This window comes from Raphanus sativus, chromosome 4, assembly GCF_000801105.2.
Source record: "Raphanus sativus cultivar WK10039 chromosome 4, ASM80110v3, whole genome shotgun sequence".
NCBI classification, from domain to species: domain Eukaryota; kingdom Viridiplantae; phylum Streptophyta; class Magnoliopsida; order Brassicales; family Brassicaceae; genus Raphanus; species Raphanus sativus.
In genome coordinates this window covers 38,976,291-38,996,671 of record NC_079514.1, presented here as the reverse complement: position 1 = coordinate 38,996,671, position 20,381 = coordinate 38,976,291, and the positions used below count along the sequence as shown (strand labels likewise).

At 32.7% G+C, this 20,381-nt stretch overlaps 1 protein-coding gene and 1 long non-coding RNA gene across 2 annotated transcripts; one reads left to right on the top strand and one right to left on the bottom strand.

The window, feature by feature from the left end:
- Window positions 1-3,770: 3,770 nt before the first annotated feature.
- On the bottom strand, window positions 3,771-4,654 carry LOC108853390 (transcription factor bHLH53-like). The gene is made up of 2 exons (XM_018626807.2): window positions 4,055-4,654; window positions 3,771-3,965 (listed from the first exon to the last, which is right to left on the bottom strand). Exons 1-2 carry the CDS (start codon window positions 4,643-4,645, stop codon window positions 3,771-3,773), a joined length of 786 nt encoding a protein of 261 aa, XP_018482309.1. The 5' UTR covers window positions 4,646-4,654.
- A 1,127-nt stretch (window positions 4,655-5,781) lies between these two features.
- LOC108851540 (uncharacterized) lies at window positions 5,782-6,686 on the top strand. Its single transcript, XR_001949333.2, has 2 exons — window positions 5,782-5,929; window positions 6,208-6,686. It is a non-coding gene; the product is annotated as an uncharacterized LOC108851540 (long non-coding RNA).
- Window positions 6,687-20,381: the final 13,695 nt, after the last annotated feature.

Sequence of the window (20,381 nt, the reverse complement as noted above, 5' to 3'; positions counted from 1 at the left end):
TTCCTTTTCTAAAATATATAATGATTCAAAATATATATACTAAAAATAATATTGAAGAAATAATTCTAAATTTTATTTAATAGTGAAAAGTAATTATAAAAATTATTTAATAGTAACTGTTTAGAAACTTTTCTTTTTTAAAAGACTTTCCTTTTTTAAATTATTTAATAGTAATTGTTTATTTAATAGTAATAGTAATTGTTTAGAAAATTTATTGACACATGTCACAATCATGTTAATTAGTAACTTTGAAGAACCAAGCTTTATATAATAAGATATAAAATTAAATAAATAATGAAGGATACAAAAATTGTTATCAAAATTTTATTATAAAAATTATTAACTGTCAAATATATTTTAATCATATTAGGTAATTACGTAGATTTTATTTAAAATAGAATGAAAACATTAATTGTACATTATTAATTAATTTTATAATAAGTTTAAAGAGAACTATAGTATATATTTATTGGAGCAATATATTTCGTTAGAGACTTTGTTTAATATTCTAGTGATGATATGTGTTATATTATATCTAAAATATCGTAATCCTTGTGTTTAAACTTCAATACATAAGGGATTATAAGTAAAAAAAATTACACCTAAACAGCTAGTGTTTTACACACTCTTTTTTACTTTGATCACATTTGACATTCACAACCTCAGTATTTAGCATGTCATAAATGGACTTGTATTGTATGGGAATGTACACTCTGATTCAATTTTCTTTCACGAGTATAGTTATGTCGTCATGATTGGAGCCTATACCTAACTCTATCGTATGAATCAATTAATGATAGTGATAATAATTTATTTTTCTGACCATGCATGTGGATGTTCTCGGAAGGTAGGAAGAGAGCCCTAGTTTCATGGCTTTTCTTACGGGGCGAATTAATTTCGAATATCATAAAATTAGTATTACATTTCGATATAATAATCATTATCCATTCTGACTTGTTGTGAATATGATACTATGATTGGTTATGTTTGTGTATAGAGAAACTGGAAACAAAAGCTGCAGCGTATTCGGAGAATAACAAACTGTTTTTTTTTTTGCATTGTTTAAGAGCCGTCTCAACTCTTTTTTTTTAAAGACCCCATCACGATACTGAAGTGAACTCTGATCATTACGGATTGCATTTACAGTCAACTGAGTTCATGTGTAGTTTATTTACAGTGGCTTCGTGTCCGTGGCTGAAAAAATTGATGAAATAAAACAGTCAAAAGTAAATTTTCGTCTCAGAAAAAATATAAAATCCAAATATTCCAAAGAAAGTTTAGATATTAACACTCCGTTTTTACGTCTGTGTCACACGTAGATTACTTAAATTAAATAATCATGAAAAGTTAAATCACCACTAGAGTAACAACTATTATGAGTGTGTGGGATCTCAACTTTTGATCAAAATTATTCTGGAAATAGTGACCTTAAGATTTGTCAAATCCATCGGACTCTGATTGATAGAAAGAAAAGTTACATCACAAGTTCAAAAAATATTATATTTGTAAAAGGTGTTTGATTTGATGAGGGGCATGGAGAAAAGAACAGACGAATATAACACGTTTAATTATCATAATATTTACTTTCCTATGGTTTTTATTCTCTCACGATGGGACATAGAAATGACTAATGAGAGGCCAATATGAACTTGGACGAAGATTTTAGTGGGAAAATGGGCTTATGGTCTTGTGGATGATACTATTTGGCGTCACCTTCTTTTAGATTAATGAAAATGATTACTTTTTTAGTTGGGTATACAGGAGCGGCCCTGAGCGGAAGCGAGGGAAGCTCAGGCTTCCGGCCGTAATTTGGTTTAGTATTTTATCGGCCACATATATTTGAAATCCTTAGGTAGTCTAGTGGTTTAGAAGCTGTTGTGGCAAGACAAGTACTGGTTCGATACTCTATATTTACACTTTCTTAACACTATTTTTTATAGTATATCTTGACTTATTAAAGGTGAATCGATCATTTAATGTTTATTAGGGGTGTCAAAATGAGTTACAACTCATGAGTTAGCTCAGCTCAGCTTATTTTTTCATGAATATGATCACTATCTTTTAGGCTCATTTAATAAATGAGTTTAATGATCGAGCTTAAAAAAGATCACGAATTATATGAACGATCGTTAATGAACATGAGCTGACTCATGAGCTCGTTCATTTCTTATGGAAAAAGATAATTTTTATATTTATCATATTTATCTTTAAAACTAAAATGTAAAATATACATAAGTAATATAGGAGTAAAACTTTTAAAAGTTATCTATACTTTTTCCGAAGAAAGAAAAGAGACTATCATGTTTAGAAATTATCAAAATCTTCTATATAAACCCACGTTAACCATATCATCTCTCTCACAAATTTCATTGATCTCAAATTTGACATACGTCTCCTCTCACTTTGCTTATCGTAACTCAGAACTCACGGTAAGTTATTTATGATTAATAGTTTTATTAAATTTTGAATAATACTATAGAAGTAATTTTATCGATGTTTAATTTAATATAGTTATAATTATTTTGTGTTAGATCACGAGTTAGCTCATTTAACTCATGATCTAAATGATCCGAGTACGAGTTTACATATTGAAACTCAGATAATAAATGAGCTGATCTGAGCTAACTCATGAAAGAGCCGAGCTTACTATGAGCTGAGCTGAGCTGAGCGAGCTAGCTCATTTTGACACTCCTAATGTTTATGCATATTAACCGGCCTTGTTTTATTAGTTGCTTCCGGTCTGAGAATCTTCAAGACCGGCACTGGGTATAATTATGGGGCAGTTTAGCTATTATATAAATAAAGTTGAGAATGTTTATGATAAAATATAGTGGTTTAAGTCCTATCAAGAAAGCTCCTTAGACTAGCAAGCTTCGTTAAAACCTTAAATCCTAAAAAGAAGAATAAACCGGTGATAAAGATAGTTTACTAATAACTACAAGACTAATCCCTCCAAAAATATATAATTAAATTATGAATAATTAGTAAATTATATATATACCGACAGAATAACATTATGGCGAAGAAAGCAGTAAGATAAGATTGATGTATGTCAATATTGATTTTATTTTTATTCGTAAAAGCAATGATGAATTCGCTTTAGTGAGACCGTAACGATATATTCCCCAATTAAACATCTAACTTTTTTTGATCAAATATATACACATCTAATCTCTTTTATCAAATATATACACATCTAATCTATTCTTTTACCTTTGTCATATCAAATATATACACATATGTTTCTATGTTTTATGTATTTCTTATAAGTTATAGTCAACATATATCTGATATGAAAATCATAAAATTCCAAAATGCTTTCTTTGTTATTTTACGGTAGTCAAAGCCGTGATAAATTAAACTAGAAAATCCCAAAATTTAGGCGTCAATCACTCAACGGCCCCTTACCGATCGTGGATTGGATCAGAGTTCAGTATGGTTGTTCGGGCTTTATACTTGCATAACCCACAAAGGAATAAAGCCCCCCAAAATGTTATTTTGTTAATGTAAAAATCAACATGCGAGCATAAATTAGCTAACCAGAAAAATGTCAGATGATAGCGCTATTACATGGACAACTAGAGTAGACGATAGCTAATGCCAAATACATTAGACTAATACAAACAAAGTATTAGCTCCTAGTTAAGGGGATTAACCAGGATAATTAGCAACTAACCATCAATACAAAACACAAACTAAGAACACAATTAAGCAAGAACGTAGACAAATTTGGACACTGAGACTTGAGAGCTTCAGGCTTGAAACTTAATCTAATTAGCCAGATCTGTAGACAGTAACTTGGTGATCTCACGAGAAATCTTAGGGTTTCTCCAAATGGATTCTTCACTTGTTAGATCACGAACCATTTCACAGGGAACCAAACATACTTCCTCCGTTGATAGCTTCTCCTGGATTGCTTGTGACCCAAGCAACACCTGAGCTTCTATTTCCGCATTAGAGATACCCTGCGTCCGAAGATTAACAACCAGCGCGTGAGAAAATACGATAAGGGTTTTAATTAATTTGTATTATTAATTGGGAGGCTAGTTATTACCTTCTTCGTGGTCTGCATCATTTGAAGAATACCAACTTGGCTTTGCAAGAACTTGACATACTTAGCGGCGGCTTGGAACATCTCAGCTGTGTTAAGTTTCTGACCACCGGGGATGAGTTTCGTGAGCTCCTGAGTCTTGTCCGCAATTCTTCTTCTCCTCTCCCGAGCCGCAATGCTCTGAGATGAAAGGGTTGGTTTCTTGGTGCCTTCTTGATCTCCTCGGCCTGCCTCGAACGCTAAGGGAAAATCCGGAACTCGAAACTCCGGGAAGATGGAAGCTTCTGGACCGAAATCAAGGTTAGGGCTTGGGAAAGGGTTGTGAGTGTTACAATGGCTTGATTTACAGAGTCTCTGGCGCTTTGACGTGGGAAGGAAGGAATCCATGTTGTGTGTTTCCTCGAATGTTTCAGCTTTAGGGTAAGGAAGAAATATTTCTTGTGGAGGAAGGTACTGGTCACAGAAGGAGTCTAAGTGAGTTAGCTCTAGAAGGCTCAGTGAAGGAGCTTCTTCTTGAAACAATGGCTGATCAAACTGCAGTTGCGGTTGAGATGGGAAGAAGAAACTGTCGGTTTCTGGGATAATCATATCCATATCTGGAATAAAGCAATCCTGGAGCTGGATAGGTTGATCCCAGTTGAAGAAGTGGCTTAAACAATCCATGGACGACATTGAAAAGATGAAACCTGTAAAAGAAGGTGAAGCAATCAGTAGGAGTTACAAAGTCTTTTTAATAGATGACTATTATTAAGCTTGATTAAGCTTCAATAACTAGTAACGAGCTAATAGATTTTTATGTATAATAAATACAAATTAGACAAAAAAAAAAGAAAAGACAAGAGAGGATATACGAGAGAATCAAGAGACCTGGAGATTAGCTATAGAGGATAATGTCGTGTCTTTTGTTTTAATTCAAGCAGACTTCAACGTTGTAACTGTCTCGTAGGCATTTATATTGGATAGAAAAGGTTTAGGGTTTTAGAGCGGAAATGAAGGAGCCGTTACTCAGGGTTTTAGTTACTTTTTTGTAACGACCTTCCTATAATCAGGGAATCATTCATTTAATACATTTTAAATACAAAGCCAATGTCAAAATTTAAAAAAAATCGGTGATTGACATTTATAAAATTTTAGACGTATAAATATATGTCAAATAAAAATAGGCATTTGAAAATGAGAACTTTAAATATATAAAAAGTTATCTTTATTATAGAGTTAATTGTTTATGTTTTACTATGTGAGGAAATTGAGACTATAAGCGTGGTTTTTAGTAGTACTAAACATAAGAGTAACCGTCACTTTAAGTTATTGTTTTGGTGGCCTTTTGTAATTAATGTGGATCAACTAATTTTGGAATAATTATTAATTTATAAATGACCCTATATTTACTCTGCTTACGGTTACTCCTCACTCATACTCATTTTTTACCAGTGTTTTTTTTAAACAGTTTACTAAATACGTAAAATAAAATCATTACAAAAAAAAACCTGTGGACTTGGTAAAAGGCGGCGACTTTGGCGGTAAAGTAAGTTTCGTGGTTCTACGTGCCTTAGTCATTGCTTTGCCGCCAAGTTTACTAACCTCTCTGTAACATGGGCTTGAATGAGATAAATGGGCTGCTAAATGGTACACAGAGATCATTGCTTAATTTCTTGAAAGCCCTTTTAAAAAAAAGAGAAAATACGAACCCGATAAAATATACATTTTAATCAGAACGAAAATCACTTATTGCAGTCCTTTCTCTTTTATCTCTGCTTTTTCTCTATCATTCTGGCGTCCACTTTATCTTTTTGTAAAATAACACTTCTTGCAGTGCTATTCTCTTTATCTCTGCTTTTTCTCTAGGATCTGCTTGTCCTGGTTTGTTTTTCTCTATAGGTTAGTTTACTTTCTGATGATAACTCTGATTCATTGAGGTTTTGCAAGTCTTATGTTTCGAGTTCTTTGGTTACGTGACTTACGTCTCTGGACTCCTTTAGTCATCTGTGGTTAGGACTTTTTCATTGTCTTATTAAATAAAAGAGTACCTCAAAATTTCAGCTGGATCTGTGTTTCACTTTGTTGTATACTCTGTTTTAACTTTAAAAACTAACTTAAAAAAAAAAAAAAAAAAAACTTTAAAAACTAACATCTATCGTTTTTGATAAAACCTGTAGATTTTGTACTAGACAGACATGGCATCTAGGCCTAGCGCAGTGACTAATGAAAGTTTTCGATCCCAACCATCGATTGAAGAGAGAATGGCCGTTCTTGTTAAGCGAGTAGGGGAGGTTAATGGGTTGGTTCATAAGAGCCCCCTTTACTGGGAGTCTATAGAATTCTTTGCAAAAGAGGAGGTTTTACGCGGCATATTCTATGCACTTCCAGATCATTGTAAGCTGCATTATCTAAAACGAAAGATAAAAGCCTCCAACATGGAAGAGAGTGAACCTTCTTATCTACCCATGGGCTATGATTACTGATGGAAATATGTTTTTTTTTATGGAAATATGTTTGTATTGTATGTGTTAGTGTTTCATGCTGTTGTGCTTGCGTTTCATGTTCAATGTTTATTTTTTGTGTGTTTGAATTTGATGATGACGGATCCTGAACCTGGCTTTGGTTTGATGTAATATGAAATGTTATTGTTATTTTATATGTGTTTTATCAATAATAATTTTTGTGATATATATATATATATATGTTTGCTTCAGATATCTAAACACATGACACGGTTTTGATGGATGCATAAACATTAATGAATATTGTCACGTGTGGTTTAATACATTCCATGTTTTGGACTGAATAGTGAAGGATTGGACTGAGACAAGTTTATGTGGAGGTCCAGCAGGAGTGTCATCTATTCGGAAGAGTTCAAGAAATTATACTTTGCGTTTTGATCTGCTATACTTTGGGTGTATTTGCAAGTGGTCGAGGAACAACTCATGTGCAAGGTTGCTGAAGATTTGGTGAGTTGGCAACAGAGAGGAGTCAACAAATCGACCTGAGAAGTAGAGTATATAAGAGAAGGTGTGTGAAACACGGGAAAATAAATTATTTTCTTATCGGTTTTCGCAGGTACTCTGTTATTAAGATCTTCTGGTGAGTCACGTGAGTTTGGTAAGAGATAGAGGCTCGTTCCATCTTGCATTTTTGCTTCCGAAACGTACCAAAACTTAGTTAATAGCCTTTTGAATTCTAATCTCCTCGTGTCGTTTTTCGGCATGACAAACATACACAAACAGAGCAAATGAATGCGAGCTAAAGAATGAACTGATAACTTGATCGTTAGGCTTAAATCACTACAAATAAAATCAAAAGATGTATACATTATCAGACTATGTGTGAACAGAGTCAGTAACATATAACGCGCGCTTCCTTGGTATATGAGTGAAAACTTATGTTCTAAAAATCCAACTTATCCGCTACTTCATTTCATTCTATCTTGGGCTGGAGTGGAAAAAATATTGTTATTAATTTGTCGAATAAAATAGAAAACCTCACTCTTTTACTTATTTTTTTTTTTTTTTTAGAACTAAAACTTTTTTTTACTTTATTTATTCCTTCTTTCTTTCTCAAAAGAGACACCATTACAACAGTCTTCAAAGGTAAAGAAAGGAAAGCTAAAGAGGAGATGCGGACCTAGTAGTAATAACTTGAAAATGTGAAACTGAAATGAAGCCAACCTTGAACCGCAGTGAAGGATGAATCGAACAAAACACTATTTTATTTTAGAATGGATGGATGTTCAAGCTGGATATTTGTTAGTTTTTCTTCGTTTTCTTTTGATTCACGAAACGAAACCATATTTGGCCTATTCCAGTTCGGTTCTATTCCGTACAATTTTGTCAAATTGTCCGTTTTAAATAATTTCATTTGAATCGAGTAAGTAAGGACATATCGTGATTACCAGATCGTCTAGAATTTTTTTTTGTGATTATTATGAAACTTAGCATTTGTGTATAAGTTGGATTCGTTATTCTAGTATGTAATAAAAATTGCTAAATAAATTATGACGTTTACATAAATACGTCAAAATTAATAAATAAAAAAATTATTACATTACCAAAATTATTCCAAACTTAAAAATTACTGCAACTCCAAATTATGGTGAGGTAGTCTAGAATTTCCCCACGTGTAAACTATTGGACTACAGTTATTAACTAACCATATCACAAGTAAAAGCCGTCGATATTAGTATATACTACTACTATATAGTTAAAAAATTTATAATCTGTTTATGAAATGTAGTCCCCATTAAAATTAATGGAAAACAAATTTAAAAAAACTTTTTTTACAGCTATTACTATTTTTCAGTTTTTTATTTTAAAAACAAATTTTAAATATTATATTTTCTTTTCTGAAAAATCTGCATATAAAATAAAAAAATTTCATTGGTTGGTGAATTTATAAGTTCACTTACGGGTGAACTCAAGAATTTATCTTGAAATATGCATACATAAACTGTAAATTGTTTTTTATAATCTATATATAATAGCAAACTGAACATGACATCATCTTTTTTTATAGGAAAAGAAAATATTAATCCAATGGTCAGAATTTTCATTTTCTGTGATCTAAGGGTCATTTAATACTTTTGATGATGTCATCATAAAATTATATTTAACAACTTTTCTTTGAACAGTTATCTTTTCAAACAATACACCCTTTAACAATCACACATTTTCATTATCTAAACAACACATCCTTTTACAAACATATCTTCTTATAATTTCTAGAGCAATTGTTTTTTTTTTAAACTACACATTCCCTGATAGGCATACGTTTTCATTATCTAATGGTCTTAAAAATATATTGGTTTGAATGTATTATTTTATTGCAACTCTTCTTAATTTGAAAGGTTTCCCTCTCAAGCGACACATACTTCTTTTTTTTTGTACAGGTTAACAAACTTATAAAAGTCTCTCTAAACCAGAAATATATTGTATTGGTGATAGTATCTTCTTTTTATATGAAAAAGTTATAAACTGACGCTTAGATTTGTCTAATTTTATGATCTAAGGGACATAAAATTGTCTTGTTAAATAACTTAATTACATTATCCAGAAATTCATCTTTGGCAACTCTTCTCTGAATCGTTTCCCTCTCAATCAGCACAACCCATCTAGAGTACAAATGTACCTTTTCAGAATTTATATATTGAACCTTTTTATAACAGAAACTTGTAACAAATTATAATTGGTTTCTTTATCTTTTAACTTTTATTTTTAAATAATAAGATAACTTTTATTTTAACTTTTTTAAATTTAAAGAAAATAAAATTGAAATAGTTAAACCAAACAAAAAAATAAGATTACAAAATTAGGTTTATAATTTTTTTCAGACCATTTGGTAAGATGTTTATATGGCAATGACTATTAACTCATACATTACCATTAATGTAATTTCATATAAATATTTATAATTAGCAAAACTATTAAAATATAATAATAACTCATATATCACAAAAAAAAATATATATATATATATATATATATATGTATTACACTAATAAAAATAAGAAAAATATAATTATAAATATAATTTCTTACATCAACATATATATCATATTTTTAAGTATATATTTTTTACCCAAATCAATTGTAAGTGTGCATCAACAAATACATAACTAAAGCAACATTAATCAATTATTTATTTTATAGTTAATGATTAAAATTTATTTTTCATCAGGTTATTTAAAAAATTAATTTTCCCACTTTCACATATTTAACTTTCCTTGATATCTTACGACAGAGAGACGCAGATGGAGTCTTAAAAAACAAGGGACCGAGAGTAGTAGGAGAGAAAGACTTGGAGGATTTGGAACGAAGTTGCTACAAGAACCGGGTGTAAAGAAGCGGCTTCCCTGCCAAGATCCAAGGCAAGGTTTGAGATTTTAAAATCACCCTTGATGTTCTGGACTTTCATCTCCACGCTAGATGTAATTTTTCATTTGTTTTGTTTTTTTATTTAAACCTTTGTTATTGTGATGAAAAATAATAAGTTCAGTTTTTCTTTTTTATTAATAAAAGGTTAAGTTCTCGTTCCTTGATTTTTTTGGTGATCACAATTACATAAATTGTGATATATAATTATTTTCTCTTTTTTTAAGAAATTCATCTTTTATTCTTTTTTTAATTTAGAAACTTAAGTTTCATTTAAAAAATATATTTATTAGTTTCTGGGATGAAAAATTGTGTGTTTTTGTTTTTACTTTACCTATATCATTTTATTAATACTTTATCTAAATATTTGCAATTATGAAAGATTGTGGCTTTTAAATAGTTCAAAAATAGATAAAACATTTTAAAATTTGTATTTTAAATATAAGAGTTGTGTCCATTTATTTGGTTTTAAATGCATCTTCTCATAATAAATTCAATAAGAGGAAGAATAGAAGAAGTAAAACGGCTATAAAGAAAAATAAATAAAAAAACAGAAGAAGATTATGTACTTAATATTGTTATGATATCGAAGAACAATTAAACTTTTAAATACATTACTATTTTTTGTTGTTTATTTACACATTGTATCTTTACAGATATTTGTTTTGTACATATATTAATCCAATTATTTACTCCATAAAATTTAATTTATTTAAAATATATTTAAGAAAAATTGAACATTAAAATACAAAAAAATAAAAATAAAAAAAATTCGCACTTCGCCCGCGTTTACGAAATTTAAGATAAAAATTTGAAGGGGAATGTTGTTGGTTGTCTATCAATACCTGAATCATTTGTTTGACAGTCTGTATTATCAAATCAGTCTGGTTATCCATGTTAGATAGATATTGCATTTAGCCGATTGCATATATTGTTGATAGTTTTTTTTAACTGTCTTGTGACACTTAAGTTCTTAATTATTGTATGAAGCGTTTACTAAGAATATTTGTTGGCTGATCAACTATGTAATGAATATAATTTTTTTCTGATCATTATAGTATATGCACTATAATAGAAAACTTGTTTTTGTTTTCTGCTAACAGCATTACTTTTATAGAACAAGATGTTTAATCTAATGGTTGAATTTATCACAGTTTGTAATCGAACATACAAAATCTTCTTTTTTAATAAGATACTAGATTTTGAACCGCCCTTAAAAGAGCGGATATATTCTTTTATTTTAAATTTAATTTTTTATATTTGTTTTTTTTTAATTATATTTTTATTTTTGTAATCATATTTGTGTATAAATTTAGATGAAAATATATTGTAATTTAAAAATTGATCCGGTATACGCACGGTTAAAGCTGAGTTGCGGGTCGAACTCGCCCCGCTGACCCGCCAACCCGCGGATTTTCAACTTTGTTTTGGTTAAAAATATGACCCGCACAACCTGCAAACAAATAATATTGTACATGCATCCGCTCTGCTTAATTTTGTAGTTATCCGTGGGTTATATACATATTTTAAAAATCATTATTTAATTTAATTACTATAAAATTATATTTATAATAAAAAAATTATACATGACTTAAATTTTAAATTATTATTTTTAAATTCTTGTACTTAAAAAAGTATTTACTTTTTTAATTTTTATTTTTTAAATAATTTGCGGGTCGACGGGTAGCCGCGATCCAAAATTCACCAACTCATACTAAGCCCGCATAAAAAATTCATAACCCGCATCCGCAAATCAATTTTCAAATAGTTGGACAAATAACAATTAGTTAGTGAAATGATTCACAATTTTTTTAAGTAAATTGTTTGGTAGTAATTCATTTTAATAGTATAGATGAGGTACAATGTTGTTTTAAATTAATTCCACACCATCATTTGATACAAAAAAGTTTATATAAACATCTATACTATTATTTATGAAGTAAATTTGCTTAGTTGTCATGTATTCCATGATTTTATGTAATTTTGCTTATTTGTCATATTCTTATTAGTTTTCTATATTATTATTTATGAAGTGATTTTGCTGATTTGTTACAATATCCTTGATTTTAGCTAATTTTCCTTATTTGTCATATTCTTATTAGTTTTTATTAGATCATCAATTTATTAATTTTTATAATATTCTTTGATTTTAGCTAATTTTACTTATTTATCATATGCTTATTAGATTTTTAAATTAAATAATCAATTTATTAATTTGGATAATATAAATATTTCAAACTTCCTAATTAATTTATAAATTTAAATAATATAAATATTTCGAAATTTCTCATTGGATTTACGATTATAGTCATTTTAACTTTCACAACATTCTTATTAGTTTTTAGCTTAACTTATTAATTTATTAATTTAAATAATATAACTATTATTATTTATGAAGTGATTTTACTGATTTGTCACATTCTTCTTGAGTTTAGCTAATTTTGATTATTTGTCATATTCTTATTAGTTTTTTTTATTAAATCATCAATTTAATAATATATATATATTCTTTGATTTTAGCTAATTTTGCTAATTTGTCATATGCTTATTAGTTTTAAGATTAAATCATCAATTTATTAATTTAGATAATATAAATATTTCGAATTTCTCATTGGATCTATGATTATAATTATTTTAACTTTCACAAGAATTTTATTTGTTTTTAGCTTAAATCATTAATTTCTTTATTTAAATAATATAACGATTTCAAATTTTATAATTGGAATTAAAATTATAATTATTTTAAACAAGTTAGGACCAATTCTTATTTTCATATGATGTAAGATGATTTAAATTCTATAGTTTCATTTTTTTCATTCATTCCAAATTTTCTCGATTATAGTTTTTGACATCTATATTTTGTACTTTTGATATTTGTTTTTTAGTTGAAGTTCTATGTTTTTCTTCTTTCTTTGAGCTTGAAAGTATAGGAACAAATCATTTTTGTTACATGGAGTTTGGAATCATGAATTAGTTATTCTTAATTACTTCGGTAGTTATTTCATGTGTATGTTTTATTACTGTTTAATCTATAAGAAAAATATGTTTTAATATTAAGTTTAAAGAGTTTCCTTGTAATCATGTTATGAACATGTGTTTAATGGTTTATTTTCTAAAACGGCTAAAATTGATATATTTTTAATGAATAATAAGATTTATCATTATATAATTAACCATAAATTAACTTTAATAATAAAACTATCATTATCTATTTTTCTTTTATTAAAAGTAAATTTATGAAATATTAAGATAAGTCAATGTATATATTTATCAAGTAAACCAATGAAATATTGTCATTATCTCAATTCGTTATTTTAATCTTCTAAATTATCATCGAACTTTAGTTTTTATTTAATTTTTATTTATTTTGTTTTTACTTGGATTATGTGTCTTTTAGTGATTTATTGTGTGCAATATTTGATATGTAATTATGCTCTTATGGTCTTATAGTTTTAAAGTTTTCATTTGTGTTAAGAAGACATAGACCGAAATAAAAATCGAAAACACTAAAATGATTAAGAATATAAAAAATAAGTTATCATGGTATTTAAATCATAATACATATATTAATAATTATTAGTAAAACGATTATGCCCGCATGTGCGGGCAAAACACCTAGTTAGTAATAGAAACAGTGGTTTGTACAAATCAGAAGTCAACGGTTTAGATTATAGTAACATTTAAAGTCAATAACAGTAATATGCTTTATTTAAATGAAGGAGAATCTTATTAAGTTGCTATAAAATAGATTAGTTATAAGATTTTGTTATATGTAATAGATTGGACTAAAAAATGAAAGGATCCAAAACAACTTGTATAAGTCGACTTTTCAGAACTGCTTCCATTTTAATAGTATATGACATAATCGAACTGTTTTAGCAAAGGACCTTTCATTCTCTAACGGTTAATTTCTGACCGAGACATCTTTTAGTAAATTATAAAACCTCTGGTTGAGAAAAAGTGTTTTGGGAAAAGAACATGGAGCAACGCTTGAGAAAAAGATAAATCATCAAACTGGTTTAGCAAAAGACATGTCCTACTCCGACCCATTTTTACATGCTTATTTTAATTTTGAACGACGCACCCGTTCACATGCTTTTTTTTTGTTTTTGAACAACATATCCTTTCACATTTTTTTCTAAATTTCTGAAGGTCGCACCTTTTTATAAATTATAAACTCTCCACTTGAAAAGGTGTTTTAGAAACCAAAAAACGAAGAACGCTTGAGAGAGAGACGGAGCAAGAGAGATGGAGATTTTATCTTATTATTTTGCTTATTTTACAATACCATTTCTTTTTAAAAAATATATAATGAGAAATTTTCAGCTCATCGGGCATTTTATTTTATTACATAATTAATATGTACATATCTCTCAAATTTAGTGTATGATAAAAAAGGTTAATAAATGTATGAGGAAATAAAATAAAATAAAAAGTTTAATAATTAGAAAGTATAAATATTAGGTATAGATATATTATTAATACTGTTAAAACAATTTAAGTTTTTATCAAATAATTCATATGCTCGCCGCGAATGCGCGGGTTTGTTTCCTAGTTTAAATAATAACAAAATAATTAGTGCTCATACTTCCTGATTATTGGCCTATACATTCGGCACACACTTTCCCATGAACGCTTGCATGACGTTTAGGATCCCCCATTCTCGAAAACGGTAGTAATTGTTATCTTGCTTAAGATTTCGTTTCATTTTTATCTTCTTGCTGTGTGGTTCTCTTTCTCGCTGCATTTGTCCGAGAGATCTGTTTGTTCAGGTTTGTTTTTGTTACTCTCCCTATGTTCGATTTTTATTCAATGGTGTGTTCTTGTGTTCCGGTTTCTTCGTTTACTTTTCTGGTTTCTTTCTTTACTCTCTCTGATTAGATGATTCTAGTTTTTGAAAAAAACATCTCTATATAGTTAAAGAGGTCAAAATTTCAGCTGGATTGTTCTCTGACACAGTTCAAAAAGGCTGATAGAAACATTTCGGCATCGCCAGGGACAGAGGACCGACATGTGGCAACACGTGACTAGTCTGGATCACTTCGGTGGGGCCAGGATACCTCTGTATAATTTAAAAAAAAAAAAAAAAAAAAAGAAAAAACAAAAAGGCTGATATATGTTTAAGTCTTTTTAGCTTGATATGATATTAGCATGGTTGCTTTGTATAATAAAGATGAACTGTGTGTCTTATTAACATACAAGGTATCGTTTATATACATGAGTTTGTCCTACGTAGATAAGGACTAGGATCAAAGAAGATATATACAAGCATAATATATGTCATTATCTCTAACTATGTATCTTTATCTCTATACCCCCCCCTCAAGTTGGCGGGAGATGTCAAGAATCCCCAACTTGGACAGTAAGTAAGTGAAAGTAGGAGTAGGTAATGTCTTGGTGAGTATGTCCGCTGGTTGTTCCTTAGTAGTAATATGTTCAGTAGTAATCAGCTTAGCTTTGACAGCGTCCCGAACTTGATGACAATCACGCTCCATATGCTTAGTTTTCTCATGAAAAACAGGATTAGCAGCTATGTAGATAGCAGATTTGCTGTCGCAAAACAAGCGCATAGGCTCCGTATGTTGAATACCAAATGTCGCTAACACCTGCTTGACCCACTTAAGTTCTCGTAAAGCATAGGCCATGGAGCGATACTCTGCTTCTGCAGACGAGGATGAGACGACGTCCTGCTTCTTAGCTTTCCATGTGACCGGCGAGTTACCAAGAAGCACAATGTAAGCGCTGATAGATCGGCGAGACAGAGAACAAGATCCCCAGTCAGCATCACAATAAGCAGTGACCCGGAGATCAGAGTCGGACCGTAGGAGAACGCCTTGCGCCAGAGTCCCCTTGAGATAGCGAACCACTCGTAAAGCAGCATCCCAGTGAGGTTGTAACGGAGACTGCATGAACTGACAGAGGATGTGAACAGAGTAACAAAGTTCCAGGCGTGTAAAGGTGAGATAGATTAACCGTCCAATCAGACGACGATAAGCTTTAACATCAGAAACCGGAGGACCCTCTGCCTTTAAAAGCTTGTGATTAAGTTCCATAGGAGTAGAAGCAGGCTTGCACCCAAGAAGACCTGTCTCAGTGACAATATCAAGTGCGTATTTGCGTTGAGAAAGGAAGATTCCATCATCACTGCGAGCCACTTCGATGCCAAGGAAATACTTTAACCTGCCAAGATCTTTCATATGGAAGCATTGACCAAGATAATCTTTGAACTTCTGTAAAGTCACCATGTCATTGCAGGCTATGACAAAATCATCAACATAAATAAGGATGTGAAGATCAATCGTCCCACGTATGAAGTAGAAGTGAGACGAGTCGGAGTGGCTCTGTTCGAAGCCATAGGAGAGTAAAGCGTCACTAAGTTTAGAAAACCAACATCTTGGTGCTTGTTTGAGTCCATAAATAGACTTTCGTAAGCGACCGACTTTGGTAGGATCAGGACCTTGGAAACCAGGAGGTAAGCGCATATACACCTCCTCTTTGAGGTCACCATGTAGAAAGGCATTATGCACGTCCATTTGATGGACTTCCCACTTCTCGGCAGCAGAAATTTGAAGTAGAATTCGAACAGTAGACGGTTTGGCAACAGGCGCAAAGGTTTCCTTATAATCGATTCCTTCCTTCTGTTTGTTACCGCAAGCAACGAGGCGAGATTTATGTCTTGAGATCTTGCCGTTTGAGTGGTATTTGTTCTTGTAGACCCACATGATTTGAATGCACTTCTTGCCAGGAGGAAGAGTAGTAACATCCCAAGTGCCATTAGCGATATGAGCAGCATGTTCTTCGGACATAGAATTACGCCATACTTCGTAACGAACCGCTTCATTGTATGAACGAGGCTCAACAGACAGAGTAAGCGCTGCAACAAAAGCCTTATGGCTAGCCGAGAACGTTGCGTCAGACAAATAATTGGAAATGGGATATAGTGAATTACCTGGAATCGTAGTGCAAGGACCATTCTCGGAGGCAGGATTAGAAAGAGAAGAGTGTGTATTAGTAGTATAGGTAGCCTGAGCAACGAAGTTCTTAAGCAGCACGGAAGGTTGGCGTTGACGATGACCACGACCAAGAACAACAGGAAGGCCCGGAGATTGAGCCTCAGTAGAGGGTATAGACGACAGTTCTTTAGGAGTAGGAGAAGAAGGTGGAGTAAGAGGAGAGGAGATAGTAGTAGTTACAGCAGGTGGATCTGAAACAGTAGGAGTAACAGAGAGAACATTGTCTTGTTGTTGCAGTCCTGTATCAGTAGAGGAGGGTAAAGAGGTTGTAGGAACTATAGGCGTAGAAGTAACAGAGGGAACTATAGGCGTAGAAGGGGTAGGAGGCACCGTAGTGGTTGTAGAAGGGATAGTAGGTGGAGGAGTAGGAGCTGTGGTGACTATAGGTGTGGAAGAAGGAAGCAGCCAATCATCAAATACTGTATCGTTCTGCGCAAGTGGAGGAGAAACATGTTCTTGATCATCAAAACCAGGGAACTCTGTTTCAACGAAAGTAACGTCACGACTTGTAAAGAACTCGTTTGTATCCAAGTCATAGACGTTCCACGCCTTTTTCCCATAAGGGTAACCCACAAATAAACATCGACGGCTACGAGAACCAAACTTGTCTTTGGAGCGAGACCTAGCATGTGCATAGCACAAGCAACCAAAGACTCGTAGAGAATCATAGTTGGGAGGTGATCCAAATAATACTTCGTAAGGAGATTTGCCCAGAAGAAGTCGAGTTGGTGTCCTATTAATAAGGTGAGCCGCAGTGAGTACACTTTGACCCCAAAAACTGACAGGAAGGCGAGCTTGAAAGAGGCAAGCACGTGCTACATTAAGGATATGTCTATGTTTCCTTTCGACGCGACCATTTTGTTGCGGCGTGTCAACACAGGAAGTTTGAAGTTGGATGCCTTGAGAACGAAAATAGGGTTTAAGAACCATGAACTCGGTGCCGTTATCAGTTCGTACTATCTTGACAAATTTTTCAAACTGTCGAATGCTCATAGCGCAGAAATTTTGTAATAGACTAGAAACCTCAGACTTTTCAAGCATTAAGTGAATCCAAACTGATCTTGAGAAATCGTCAACAATGGTTAGAAAGTAAACAGCACCACAAGAAGCTGGAGTACGATACGGACCCCAGACGTCACAATGAATAAGAGCAAATGGTTCTTTAGCTTTATTAAAACTTTCCTTAAAACTGTCACGAGTTTGTTTAGCACGAAAACAAATTTCACACGGACTTGTGTGATCAAAATCAAACTGAAAACTATCTAAAGCCGGTAAAGAAGACAACACTTGATAAGAAGGATGTCCAAGTCGTCGATGCCAAAGGACTGAAGAAGAAGACTTCTCTGCGCTAGTACGATGAGCTCAAGCAACCGTGACACCCGTAAAGTAATACACACCCTCTCGTTCCTCACCTGCTCCAATCAGGGTCCTCGTAAAACGGTCCTGTAAAACACATATAGTATCAGTAAAGATAGCTATACAACCCGTTTGTCTGAGAAGTTTAGAAACTGAGATCAAGGTGCAGTCGAAATCAGGAATGTAAAGAACATCAAACAAAGAATAATCGGCACTGAGCCGTAATGTTCCCGTGTGTGTAGCACTAGAGATACGACCATTCGGGAACTTCACCGAAGAAGGAAGTATACTACGAATATTATGCAACAATCGTATATCGCCAGTCATATGATGAGAGGCGCCAGTGTCAATAATAACATCTGTAAGTTTTGTTTTACCAGACATTGTATCGGTAGAGAGTTGAGATTGTTGATTCTGTAGGAGTGCAATGAGCGATGCTATCTGTTCCGAGGATGCAGTAACATTGCCAGAGAAAGGAGCTGCTGGAGCACGAGAATTGGAGCGACCACGACCTCGTGCAGAGCTGTTTGAGCGGCCACCACAACCTCGTCCAGATAATTGAGTTGATCGTTGTTGTTGCTCATTGTACCAGTCGGGATAACCGTGAAGTAGAAAACACTCAGAAGACTCGTGTCCCTTCCGATTGCAGTGAGTGCAGAACCTATTTGGATCACGGTTCCGGTTTGTAGAAGTAGAAGCAGGAAGTATTGCAGACTCTGTTTTTACAGAGAAACCGATGATGTCCTGTTTTAACTCTGAGGATCGGTTAGTAACGAGAGTCTGTTCGGCCCGGACAACACGAGAGTAAACAGAATTGAGATCAGGAAGCGGATCTTCGTCAATGATTTGAGAACGGATGGAACCAAACCGAGAACTATCAAGTCCAAAGAGAAACTTGTGAACCCTGGCGTCCTCTCTCTCTTTCTCAATGATAGTAGAAGCAGCGCATGAACACGGCTGAGTAGTTTGGAAGTTCTGCAATTCCTCCCATAGCTTAGAAAGACGACCATAATATTGCAAAACAGTATCCCCATTCTGTTTGCAATTCGTAATGTCATCTTGTAGTAGATGCTTGCGGACACCATTAGTAACAGAGAAGCGTCGCTTAAGTGATTCCCAAAGTAGATAAGCATCAGGAACATGGCTCACGGTAGAACGAACGGTAGGATCTATGGAGGTTCTTATCCATCCCACAATCATAGAATTAGCAGCAGTCCACCGAGCAAGATTTGGGTTCGTCAATGGTTTTGGAATAGAACCATCAATGAAGCCAATCTTTTGCTTAGCTTGGAGAGAGTTCCAAAACTCGGTAGCCCATTCAGAATAATTGTCCCCCTTGAGAATCACAGGTGTGATAAGGGAACCAGGATTGTCGGAGTGATGAAGATGGTATGGAGTATCAGGAGAAGTAGAAGGCGGCGTAGTACCCACCGTAGTTGTCGTAAGAGAACCAGTAGAAGAGGACAAGAGAGAGCCGACAGGAGTAGAAGTAGAAGATGAAGTAGACTCCATGTTTCAGATGAAAAACACGAAGAGAAAAATTTGATAGAAAAAAAAAAAAATTTAGGTAAAAGATCGATTTTGCTCTGATACCATATAATAAAGATGAACTGTGTGTCTTATTAACATACAAGGTATCGTTTATATACATGAGTTTGTCCTACGTAGATAAGGACTAGGATCAAAGAAGATATATACAAGCATAATATATGTCATTATCTCTAACTATGTATCCTTATCTCTATACTTTGTAAACTGATAATTTCTATTTCGATTAACACTCAGATTTTTCACCACAACATGGCATCTAAATCTAGCGTAATGACTAATGTAAGTAATCAAAGTGGTGGAATCAAACCATCCATTGAAGATCAAATGGCTAATCTCGTTAAGCGAGTGGGGGAGGTTCAGAGGATGGTCATTGCGAGTGCCCTTTACTGGGAATCAATAGAACTCCTTGCAAAAGACGAGAGTTTACGAGGTGTATTCTATGCGATTCCAGATGGATGGAAACTTCATTTTCTTAAACGAAAGACAAAAGCCTCCAATTTTTTAGAGATTGAACCCTCTGACAGACTTTATTATTAACGACTCCTG

Excerpts from the sequence above, each read along its gene's own strand:
- LOC108853390 (XM_018626807.2), bottom strand. The coding sequence starts at position 4,645 with ATGGATATGATTATCCCAGAAACCGACAGTTTCTTCTTCCCATCTCAA. Across the intron at positions 3,966-4,054 it reads TGATGCAGACCACGAAGAAG|GGTATCTCTAATGCGGAAAT; the intron begins GTAATAACTAGC and ends CTTCGGACGCAG.